Source organism: Mustelus asterias, chromosome 3, assembly GCF_964213995.1.
Source record: "Mustelus asterias chromosome 3, sMusAst1.hap1.1, whole genome shotgun sequence".
Taxonomy (NCBI): domain Eukaryota; kingdom Metazoa; phylum Chordata; class Chondrichthyes; order Carcharhiniformes; family Triakidae; genus Mustelus; species Mustelus asterias.
This window is the reverse complement of record NC_135803.1, coordinates 9,891,260-9,903,926: the sequence shown is the minus strand read 5'-3', so window position 1 is coordinate 9,903,926 and position 12,667 is coordinate 9,891,260. Positions and strand designations below refer to the sequence as shown.

Sequence of the window (12,667 nt, the reverse complement as noted above, 5' to 3'; positions counted from 1 at the left end):
CAGTGTGATGAATCGTTGGAATTATTTACTCCAGAGGGCTGTTGTTGAGTACACTCAAGATAGAGATTGATAGCTATCTGGATATTGAACATATCATGGGTTATGGAATAGCGCGGGTAAATGGAATTAAAGTAGAAGATTATCTATTATATAATTCAATGGCAGAGCAGACTCGAGGGGCCTAATTTCCTACCCCTGCTCCGACGTCTCGACGTTTTTTTTACACTGGCAGTCACGCTGGTCAGCACTGTTGCCTCACAGCGCAAAGAACCCTGATTCGACCCCGGCCTTGGGTGACTGTGGAGTTTGTACTTTTCCCTTGTGTCTGCATGAGCTCCGGTTTCCTCCGACAGGGCAAAGATGTGCAGGTTAGGTTGACTGGCAATGGTAAATGCTCACGTCTATGGTGATAGGGAGGAGAGGATGACCTGGGTAAGATGTTCTTTCGTTGAGTCAGTGCAGACTCAATGAGCCGAATGGCCTCTTACTGCACTGTAGGGATTATATGGTTCTCAATCGCGACCCTTCTCTACCCCGCAACATAGCAGACTAACAGTTGGCCCAGCCTGATTCTGACTCCTCAAATCAGCCCGCTTCACCTGTCATCCCACCGGCTGCCAATTCTAAAGGCATCTCAAATTCGAGGTGATCTCTTTGCAATTTAAATGGGCGGTCACCGGTCGCCGTTAATACTTGGAGCGAATAGACCCTTAATCCACAAACGCAGTTAATGTTCTGGGGACTCGGGTTCGAATCCTGCCACGGCAGATGGTGGAATGCAATTTTTAAAATATTTGGAATAAGAATCTACTGATGACCATGAAACCGTTGTCGATTTTCGGAAAAACACATCTGGTTCACTAATGTCCTTTAGGGAAGCAAATCCGCCGTCCTTACACCGGCTGGCCTACATGTGACTCCAAACCCACAGCAATGCTGTTAACTCTCAACTGCCCTCAGGCAACTAGGGATGGGCTATACATGCTGGCCAGCCAGCAACGCCCATGTCCCACGAATGAATAAAAAACATATAAACTATTCCAATTACAGGATACTTTGTGCAGTCTGAATAGATTAAACACTTTCAGAATTGATTCCCGTTAAGTTTCCACCAGCAGCTTATGTTCTAACAGAGTCACAGGTGGTCCATCTGCCTGGTGTTCAAACAAAATACATGGCTTTGTGCAACCACATTAATTAACAAGTAATTGATCCATTTTAATGAAAATGAAACGGGTGCCATGATAAAATTGTTAACAAAATTCAATTAGCGTTCGTAACTTTACCAGATTTGCATTGCCCCTGAATGAGGAATGCCTTGCCTTACAGGTATGAGCGCTCAATACGAACACAATAAATTTTATTTTCCACCAAGCAATTAAGAACCAAAAATGGTCAAACAAAACTGGATACGGCTTTATAAGTTTTCAAAGCTTTTTGGAAGGCATTTTGCCCATTACATGTTTCCTAGTGTTCTTTTCTCGTTGCAGCAAGATAATATAACATTTCGGCGCGAAAATACAGACCAGCAAGGCGAAGCTAGATGCCAAAATAGCAAACACCTCTACAGCTACTGTGTACTTCCCAGGAGAGCTTACATAAGCTGGAATGAAAGTTATCCAGACGGCGCAGAAGATAAGCATGCTAAAAGTTATGTGCTTGGCTTCATTGAAATTATCAGGAAGTTGTCGAGCTAGGAAAGCTGCCACAAAGCACACACAAGACAAAACTCCAATGTAGCCCAGGACACAATAGAAGGCGATTGAAGACCCTACATTGCATTCAAAGACGATTATCTCATTAAAATACTCGCTGTTTTTCAGAGGATAAGGTGGAGATGTGGTAAGCCACGTCATGCAAATTAGGCATTGCAACAAAGTAAGTGTTAAAACAGTCAGTCGCTGTTGCGCTGGTCCAAACCACTTCATTATGTTGTTGTTGGGAAGAGTTGCTTTAAATGCAAGTACCACAATAATTGTTTTACTCAGGACGCAAGACACGCAAAGAACAAACGTAATACCGAATGCTGTGTGGCGTAACATGCAGGACCAGACTGAGGGTTCACCAACAAACGTAATGGAACAGAGGAAACAAAGCATTAATGCAAGAATGAGGAGGAAGCTTAACTCCGAGTTGTTAGCTTTGACAATTGGAGTATCTCGGTGAGTATAAAAGGTAACAAACACGATTAAAGTAATGCAGCATCCAAGCAATGCCAGCGCCACAAGAATAATCCCCATGGTCTCATAGAAGGATAAAAATTCTATCTCTTTTAAAATGCACTGGTCTCGCTGTTGATTGGACTTGTAATCGGTTGGACATGGAATGCAATCGGTCGCATCTAAAAAGAAACATATCGACATTGTAAAGTATGGTTCTGCTGAATTCTTATCTGTCAAATGAATGAAGGGGTCTGAGATATATCTTACCTGTAGTGTTACTAATTTCTCCCTGCGAACATTGTACACAATCAAAGCAACATTTGGGCTGCCCTATCCGTGCAGCTTTTCTTGTTCCTGGAGTACAACTTTCAGAACATATTGCTTTTGGAACCTTTGAATTAAAGCCAAAAATTAATCAAGAGTTCACTAATAATAGAGTTTGCAATTGGCAATGTTTTTTCTAATGATCTGATCGGTCTACTTTGCAAAAGCTGTTGTTTATTTCATTTTTAGGTAAGATGGGCACAGGTAGGGGGCTTGTCAGCTTGTTGAAGGACTTTAGATATAAGGGAAAGAGACTGGTTTAAAAATGTTCAGGGTAAGGCAGGACTAAATTTCGGGGAGAGTTATGGTCAATGCAATGAAGCGGAGGAGAAAGCGGCAGCCGAATGGTTGATCATACATTTTAAGAAAGGAAAAGCGTGAATTCTTCACCTCTGCAGTCTAGGGTGGGGTGGAGGCATTTCAGATAAACATTTATAGTGCAAAATGAAAAATGCTGAGCATCGAAGGGTTAGCACTGCTGCCTCACAGCGCCTAGGACCCGGGTTCAATTCCGGCTCTGGGTCACTGTCAAGTTTGCACATTCGCCCCGCGTCTGCGTGGGTTTCCTCCGGGTGCTCCAGTTTTCTCCCACAGTCCAAGCATGCGCAGGTTAAGTTGATTGGCCATGCTTAAGTGCCTGAGGGATTAGCAGCGTAAATGTGTGGGGTTACGGGAATAGGGCCCAATTGGGATTGTGGGCGGTGCCAACCTAATGGGCCGAATGGCCTCCCTCTGCACTGTGCTTCTATGTATTATGCGAGAAGTTTGCGTGGGTTTGGCTGGGAAGAATTAGGGCCCCAACGTATTTGTTGAAACCAAACCATCACTGGTGACGGCTATTAAAGTTGTTGCCGGAATATGTATAGTGAGTGCCATGCGGTAGGATATACGTGGAGAGTAAATACTTTGATAGTGCATGAGTGTAAAAAGTAGTGTTGAGGTGGTGATTAAGCAAATTATTCGCTGCGAATGCACTGTGGCAAACGGAGGCAATAGGACCTGGCAGTTAAAGCTTTGCAAGTTCCCTTATGAGAGACTTGGTCGGGTGTCTTTTATTCTAAGGGGGTAGGGCCTGGGTGGGATTGTGGTCGGTTCAGACTCGATGGGCCGAATGGCCTCTTTCTGTGCTGTAGGGTTTCTATGATTCTATGATTTCTAAGGGTAGACACAGATAGAAATGAGAAAGAATGAGACATTAGGGCAGGCGACTAACACTTCGCCAAAGAAGTAGATGTTATCAAAATCTGAAAGGGGAAGAGGGACCGAGAGAAGCTGGTAAGTTTACAGGTGCTATTCCAGAGTTCAGGTCTGGTTCATTGAAAGCCGGTTGAAGGAGGTTGCAGAGTCCGGGGGCGGGGCGGGGATCGGGGGGGCGGGGGGGGGGGGGGGGGGGCGAGGGGTGACGATGAGGGCTATGAAGGCATTCGAAGATCCAAACATCAAGTGATATGAGGTTGGATGTTGTGAGTGGTTCCTGCTGTCTAGTCACATTTTATAACTTACTGAAAAGATCCGTTCATTCTTATGTTTCTGATTCTGTTCTTTTTCACCTGTTTCTCACATCTGGGTCTGAGACAAATCACAGTCCTAAGTAGATTTATAATGTGACGATTTCATCATGAGTTATAATGCTTGCTCCGTTTACAAATAGACTCATCTAAGTTAACACCTGTAACATTTGAGGGTTTTTTTCAACGTAATGGGAATCCTTACTGTAGCCTGGCCTCCACTCCATACGATTGCGTCTTCGGATAATATAAATTTTTGGTCTGGGGGGGCAGCTCCATCATAGTGCCCAACAGTTACAATCTCGGCACCGACATCTGTCGCCTGCCAGTTTACGATGTCATATGTCGCCACTGGGTCGCCATTACTGTCAAAATATATGTGTTCGCCAATCTTTGTTCTGAAGTTTACTCTTTGCATGTAATGTAGAAGCTGCATCAGAAATTGAAAATGTAGTAAGAAGAACATTTGTCTCAATTTCAAGGAGCGGAACAGTATTCCCGCTGTCTTGGAAAATATTTATCCTTCAACCAACATTACTAAAACACATTATCACCTTTTTGTGAAACCCTGATGTGTCTAATCCAGGGTCGCAAAGGCGCTCTATAGATGCAAGTTCTGATCACCCTATGAGAGGAAGGATATTATTAAACTAGAGAGAGTGCAGAAAAGATTTACTAGGATGTTACCCGGACTTGATGGTTTGAGCTATAAGGAGAGGCTGGATAGACTGGGACATTTTCCCCTGCAGCGTAGGAGGTTTAGGGGTGATCTTATAGAGGTCTATAAAATAATGAGGGTCATATATATGGTAGTCAACACCCTTTCCCAAAGGTAAGGGAGCCTAAAACTAGAGGACATAGGTTTAAATTGAGAGGGGAGAGATACATATGGTCCAGAAGGGCATTTTTTTCACTCAGAGGGTAGTGAGTGTCTGGAACAAACTGCCAGAGGCAGTAGTAGAGGCAGGTACAATTTTGTCTTTTAAAAAGCATTTAGACAGTTACATGGGTAAGATGGATCTAGGGGGATATGGGCCAAATGCGCGAAATTGGGACTAGCTTAGTGGTAAAAACTGGGCGGCATGGACAGCTTGGGCCGAAGGGCCTGTTTCCATGCTGTAAACCTCTATGACTCTAAGTTTTCCTTACATTCAAATTCTAAGCATTGTTAGACATTTTTCTTACACATGTCATTATCATTCATGAAATAAATTATTTAATGAGTCAGTTACCTGCCAAGGTTTAAAGTTTGAAACATTTGCACAACTGTTATTATAAAATGGTCCGTTGCCTTTTTGACACGAGAGCATATTGTGTAGAGCGTGGGCTATAGCATAAGTCGATTTGTATACGTTGTAAGTGACTCTGTACTCTGACAAATCGGTATAATCGTTGTGTGCGGAATGTAGATTCTCTTTTCCAGTGCATTCCTTGAACCAAGAATCAGATTCGAATGTGTTTCCTGCGTTCTTTAAATGGCAGCTGAACGCTCTTTCCCAAAATTCTTCCATTAGCGGGTTTCCCGGATATTCAGATGGGTGAGCCTGCATCAGAAACTCTTTCAATCCAGGCACATGTACTTTTCGAATCGCAATTCCAATTGTGCCAACAAGGAATTGTTTACTCTCTTTGGGGGGCATAACAGTGGTGGTGACCCATGCTTCACTTCCTATCCATTGAATGCCGGTTACATTCTGCCTTGCGACTTCCTGCAGTAAAATGCTCATATCGGCTTGCGCAAGGAAGGCAAGAATAACTTTGGTGGAAGATTTCTTTATAATTTCCATAGTTTGAAGTAATTTGTTCCTTGAATATGTAATGTGAAAAGACTCAGAGAAGGCGATGCAAATGCCTAACTCTTGCACGGCCTCTGTGAAAGCTTGCATTCCAAAGTTACCATAGTCATCATCGCTTCTAATTGTCCCGATCCAAGTCCATCCAAAATGTTTCATAAGTTGAGCTAAAGCTCTCACCTGAAAGTAATCACTCGGGATTGTTCTAAAAAACGACGGATATTCATGCCTGTTACTCAGACATGCACATGTCGCGACGTAGCTAACCTAGAGAAATGTTAAACAATACACATAACTAATAATTGATATATGTGTGTAATTGATACATTGGAGGTGGCCCAGTGGTATTATCGCTAGTCTACTAATTCAGAAACTCAGCTAATGTTATGGAGACCCGGGTTCGGATGACACCATGGCAGATGGTGGAATTTGAATTCAATAAAAGATATCTGGAATTAAGAATCTACTGATGACCATGAAACCACTGTGGATTGCCGGAAAAACCCATCTGGTTCACCAATGTCCTCTAGGACCTCTCAGGGACAAAACGGACCTCTCAGGGACAAAACGGACCTCTCAGGGACAAAACGGACCTCTCAGGGACAAAACGGACCTCTCAGGGACAAAACGGACCTCTCAGGGACAAATCGGACCTCTCAGGGACAAAAGTGGGGACTTATGCTTGGAGCCCAAAGAGGTAGGGGAGATCCTAAATGAATACTTTGCGTCGGTATTCACTAAGGAGAGGGATGTGTTGACTGGGAGTGTCTCTGAGGGGAGTGTTGAACCGTTGGAGAAAATCTCCATTACAAAGGAGGAAGTGTTAGGTTTGTTAGAGAATATAAAGACTGACAAATCCCCAGGGCCTGATGGAATCTATCCAAGGCTGCTCAGGGAGACGAGAGATGAAATAGTTGGGCCTCTGACGCAAATCTTTGTCTCGTCACTGGACACAGGTGAGGTCCCAGAGGATTGGAGGATAGCCAATGTGGTCCCGTTATTTAAGAAGGGTAGGAAGGATAACCCGGGTAATTATAGGCCGGTGAGCTTGACGTCCGTGGTGGGGAAGTTGTTGGAGAAGATTCTTAAAGATAGGATGTATGCGCATTTAGAAAGGAATAAACTCATTAACGATAGTCAACATGGTTTTGTGAGAGGGAGGTCATGCCTCACGAACCTGGTGGTGTTTTTTGAAGAAGTGACCAAAATGGTTGACGAAGGAAGGGCCGTGGATGTTGTCTATATGGACTTTAGTAAAGCGTTTGACAAAGTCCCTCATGGTAGGCTAGTGAAAAAGGTTGGATCCCATGGGATAAAGGGGGAGGTGGCTAGATGGGTGGAGAACTGGCTTGGTCATAGAAGACAGAGGGTGGTAGTGGAAGGGTCTTTTTCCGGCTGGAGGCCTGTGACTAGTGGTGTACCGCAGGGCTCTGTATTGGGACCTCTGCTGTTTGTGATTTATATAAATGATCTGGAAGAAGGAGTAACTGGGGTGATCAGTAAGTTTGCGGACGACACAAAACTGGCAGGACTTGCAGATAGTGAGGAACATTGTCAGAGGCTACAGAAAGATATAGATAGGCTGGAAATTTGGGCAAGGAAATGGCAGATGGAGTTCAATCCTGATAAATGCGAAGTGATGCATTTTGGTGGGAATAATGTAGGGAGGAGCTACACGATAAATGGAAGAACCATAAAGGGTGTAGAGACGCAGAGGGACCTGGGTGTGCAAGTCCACAGATCTTTGAAGGTGACGTCACAGGTGGAGAAGGTGGTGAAGAAGGCATATGGCATGCTTGCCTTTATAGGACGGGGCATAGAGTATAAAAGTTGGGGTCTGATGTTGCAGATGTATAGAACGTTGGTTCGGCCGCATTTGGAATACTGCGTCCAGTTCTGGTCGCCACACTACCAGAAGGACGTGGAGGCTTTGGAGAGAGTACAGAGGAGGTTTACCAGGATGTTGCCTGGTATGGAGGGGCTTGGTTATGAGGAGAGATTGGGGAAACTGGGGTTGTTCTCCTTGGAAAGACGGAGGATGAGGGGAGACTTAATAGAGGTGTATAAAATTATGAAAGGCATAGATAGGGTGAACGGTGGGAAGCTTTTCCCCGGGTCGGTGGTGACGTTCACGAGGGGTCATAGGTTCAAGGTGAAGGGGGGGAGGTTTAACACAGATATCAGAAGGACATATTTCACACAGAGGGTCGTGGGGGCCTGGAATGTGTTGCCGGGCAAGGTGGTGGAGGCGGACACACTGGGAACGTTTAAGACTTATCTAGACAGCTATATGAACGGAGTGGGAATGGAGGGATACAAAAGAGTGATCTAGTTTGGACCAGGGAGCGGCGCGGGCTAATTGTTCCTGGTTTCTCGTTTCAAGGCTTCATTCTACGATCATCTTGCTGGTGCCAGTACAGAGTGAGACTGCGGATAGTTGGGAACCTGTCTCGGGGGCAGGGGATTCATATGGTGTTCGTGGAAGTGGAAATGACTAGGGTTGGGAAGCATTTTCCGATCGGGGCCATTGTGATCTCCTGGACTCGTTTCGATCGCCTCAGGGGGTCGGAGAGGAATTTCCCAGATTTTTTTTCCCCATATTGGCCCTGGGGTTTTTCACTCTGGGTTTTCGCCTCTCCCTGGAGATCACATGGTCTGGAATGGGGGGGTGGGGGTAAGTTAATAGGTTGTAATGAACAAAGCATCGTAGCTGTGAGGGACAGCTCGGTGGATAGGATATTGGTATGTAGATAGGCTGGAAAATTGGGTGGGGATCCTGGATTCAGGATTCAATCCTGGACCGGGGAGCGGCGCGGGCTTGGAGGGCCGAAGGGCCTGTTCCTGTGCTGTATTGTTCTTTGTTCTTTGTTCTTTGAAAGGAAATCTGCCATCCTCACCTGGTCTGGTCTACATGTGACTCTCAATTGCCCTCCAAGAGTAACTAGGGCTGGGCAATAAATGTTGGCCAGCCAGCGACGCCCATGCCCCATGAATGAATTTAAAAACATATCATTTGGAGTATGCAATTGCAGTATATGCTGCTTGCTATAATAATATGCATTCTGCAATAGGGACTTTAGATAATAAAGCTACGTTAGTGTAACTTTCTTAATCATTGGCAGGTTTTCTTTTGCAGTATCTCCAAATCCCAAATGCCTGCTTCAGTTTTGCTTCGTTTTATTTTAATTTTCAACCCCTCTTGAGTATACGTTACCATTAAATGTGAATACAAACATAAATATTCTTCATAATAACATAACTGAAAAATAGATTGGATTTGCAGAAGACGTAATGGAAATTAGAAAATATATATACATTAGGCAAATCTCAACAACATTTGTATGAAAGCACTAATGAGTTTAAGGTAACACGGGTGAATATAAACATATCAGATCAAACATTGCAATATTATCCATTGAGATACATGTGGTTAAGCAAATTGTTGATTTTGTACTGTCCTTTAATATTGCAATAACAGCAAATGTGGGTAATACTATAATGGATTAATTGCTTCTGATTTTATTTACCATTGTACATATTAAATCAGTCCATAAATGCAAAGCACTAAAGTCTGAGGTCAACCAACCAACTCAAGAACAGTTTCTTCCCTGCTGCCATCAAACTCTATGCCCTAGCTATGACTGTAACACTGCATTCTATACCCTTTCCTTTCCTTCTCTACGAACGGTAGGCTTTGTCTGCAAAGCGCAAGAAACAATATTTTTCACTGTTTACCAATTCATGTGACAATAATAAATAAAATAAAATTTATAAACGGCTTCTTTGTAGTTGGACATAATAAGGTTTTATCCCTTTTATCTGAATCATCAAAACTCAATTGCCACTGTTGGGATAAGAAACTAAATAGCACGCTAGATCAAAGTTTATCATGCTGAAAGGAATTAGTTTTATCAGTAAAAACATGTTCCAAACGCTGAAATATATAGCACGTATCCAAGAGCCCTCCAATTAGTTCATGATATTTTAACTGAGCTGGAAAACAATTGAACACAGACAGAAAGTTTACAATTTTAGCCGAAATTGTGAAGGAAAAATCCAGTTGCTTAAAGCAGTTTTATCAGAGACTGATCAGCAAGGATTTAATGGAAGAGGACAATTACATATTCATTTTCCAATTGTCATGCATCAGCTGCTATATCAGTTCATGAAACAACTTACCACAGGAATCCGAAAGGGGGCGATTAAAGACGCGATTGCTATGGTCTGCGATGATCCAGAATCGCCAACAATGGCAGGAACCACGGGAGATCGCTTGCAGACAGAATCTGAAGATGTGCTTTCATATCTGTTTAAAAACTCAAAGGCAGCTTTTATTGACACAGCGGGCATTCCACAAGAATCATAAATCGAGTAACCCAGCGTAATATTTGGAAGCAGATCGGGGTTCTTGTTGATTTCTTCTATTGCAAAGATCATCGCGATTGCAAACCGAAAAAGTCTGAACCGAAAGCTGCAGAAAACATATTGGTAGAGGGGTGTAAAAGAGGAATTTGCATTTCTCGGACTCATTAATACGGCAGTCACCTGAAGGAATAAAAAAGCATTACTGCCTCACAGCGCCAGTTCCCGGGTTCAATTCTGGCCTTGGGTGACTGTGTGGAGTTTGCATGTTCTCCCGTGTCTGCTTGGGTTTCCTCCGGGTGCTCCAGTTTCCTCCCACAACCCAAAGATGGGCAGGTGAGGTGGATTGGCCATGGTGAATTTTCCCTTGCTGGCTAAAAATGTGTAGGTTAGATAGATTCGTGGAGTATGGGGAAAGGTTGGGGTGGGCTTGGGTAAGATACAGTGTCAGAGAATCGATGCAGACTCAATGGGCCGAATGGCCTCCTTGTGCACTGTAGGCATTATATAATTTTGTGAATTCGTAAGAACTCTAACGGCAGTAAAAAGTAGAATTGGACAGAAAACAGTGTATTAGGATTAAGTTACTCTCTTATTTAGATACACTACTGCACATAATTATCCATTCGCCTCCAGACTTAAGGGAATAACCCAACAAAATGAGTTATTATCAACACCTATTTCTCTTGCGTTAGGTTACTCTTGCTTTATCATTTTTCAAAACAATCCTTAGAGACCACAGTGAAGTGGAAAAGTATGTCGTAATTTGGAGCCTAGAATTCCAAGTTAGAAATAATATCCTTGATCAATGGGATCTGCTATTGAGACATTTGCGCCAAGTAAGGAAAGGGAACAGATAGTACATCATATCAGTTCTTTTCTTTAAAAAATAATCAAAATTGCTTGAGTGTGATGCATGCATTTAACTATTCTTATAGATGGATCACTTAAATATTGGTGAATTGAAAAACATCATGAATTCTGCCAATTCAAGGTTATAAATCTCCTTTCGTGTCTCCCTCAGAGTGATTTCCTGCAGATGATGCCTACAATAAAGAGTGAACAGCAGTAACTATTTCCCTACTTTGGTACTGACCTTATTTAAATGTCCGAACACGCTTCATGGGAGCGTTATCAAACAACATCTGACAAGAAGCCACATAAGGAGATGTAAGGGCAGGTGATCCATAGCTTAGTTCAAAAAGTAGGTTTTAATATCCGTTTAAAAAGGGGAAGAGAAATAGAGAGGTATGGTGGTTTAGGAAGGGAATTCCAGAGCTTATTGCTTCGTCAGCTGAACGCTTGGCCCTCAGTGGTGCAGCGATTAAAATGGGAACGCATAAGAGACCAGATTGGAGAAATGCAGATATGTCAGACTGTCGCAGAGCAGTAGGAAGTTGCAGCGAGGGTCACAGTAGGATATGGAACAAGTTGAAACAAGGATGAGGATCTTAAAAATAAGTACTTGCATGTTATATAGCACCTGTCACAACGACTGGAAGCCGCAAAGTGCTTTACGGCCAGCGAAGTGCTTTCAACGTGTCACACAGCAAACTCCAACAATGAGTACTGTGATAATGACAAAATAATTGTTTTTGTGATGTTGATTGAGAGATGAATATTGACAAGAACGGCGAAAGGAATTCCTGGCTCTGTTTCAAAAGAATACAATGAGATCTGCTACATTCACTCGAGGGATCAGATGGGCCCATTGGTTTAATTTCTAATCGAAATGATAGCACCTCCAACAGTGCAGCAGTCCCTCAGTACTGCGTCGGAGTCCTGTTGCTTGTCCTCAATCTCTCGATCGAAACTTGGACCCACAACATTGTGACTCACACGCTGGCGTGCTGCTATCTGAGCCACGCTAGCACAGCTAAGGTCAATGTATTGCTTAATACAGCCAATGTCCGTCAGCCAGCACAGGGTAAATGGGCGAGTAGGGCTTGATGTTAGTTAGGCCTGATATGGCAGCCGGTTATGAGTTTATGTCTATGGACAGTGGTAGATAAGGGGCCAGCCAGCAGTGCTTTGGAATAATCAAGTCTAGCGGTAATAAAACTTGTCGGACCAGTTCACTTCAGTTGCCTACAAAGGAAGATAATATGCGTAGTTGGATCACTGTGTTGTGCCCACATCAGCTGTCTGGTAAGAAGCGCAGAAGTTAAAATGAATCTTCTGGTTGCTACTGGAGAAATCGTAAACATATTCGAAAATAATAGATTATGATTTCAAAAGGAATATCCGACATGAAAATTCATAAAAAAACAGAAAAAATAAGGATGTCGTTACATGGAATCATAGAATCACAGAATCCCGATAGTGCAGATGGAGGCCATTCGGCCCATCGAGTCAGCACCGACTCTCCAACAGAGCATCTTACTCATGACCCATCCCGATAATGCCACGTATTTACCCCACTAATCCACCTAAACCGCACATTTTTGGAATAAGAGCAAACAGGATTTTTTACCCCAATGTAGATACTATTCTAACGCCATTATTCGACGGATCTGCA

At 43.3% G+C, this 12,667-nt stretch overlaps 1 protein-coding gene across 1 annotated transcript; it reads right to left on the bottom strand.

The window, feature by feature from the left end:
* Nucleotides 1-1,427: 1,427 nt before the first annotated feature.
* LOC144482870 (extracellular calcium-sensing receptor-like) lies at nt 1,428-10,245 on the bottom strand. Its single transcript, XM_078201712.1, has 5 exons — nt 9,967-10,245; nt 5,227-6,054; nt 4,200-4,424; nt 2,430-2,553; nt 1,428-2,341 (listed from the first exon to the last, which is right to left on the bottom strand). The coding sequence occupies exons 1-5, from the start codon at nt 10,222-10,224 to the stop codon at nt 1,428-1,430; spliced, it is 2,349 nt and encodes a 782-aa protein (XP_078057838.1). The 5' UTR covers nt 10,225-10,245.
* Nucleotides 10,246-12,667: the final 2,422 nt, after the last annotated feature.

Coding starts and splice junctions, on each gene's coding strand:
- LOC144482870 (XM_078201712.1), bottom strand. CDS start 10,224: ATGATCTTTGCAATAGAAGAAATCAACAAGAACCCCGATCTGCTTCCA. Junction 4,425..5,226: donor CAAACTTTAAACCTTGGCAG/GTAACTGACTCA, acceptor TTTCTGATGCAG/CTTCTACATTACATGCAAAG. Junction 2,554..4,199: donor GGAGTGGAGGCCAGGCTACA/GTAAGGATTCCC, acceptor TTTAATTCAAAG/GTTCCAAAAGCAATATGTTC.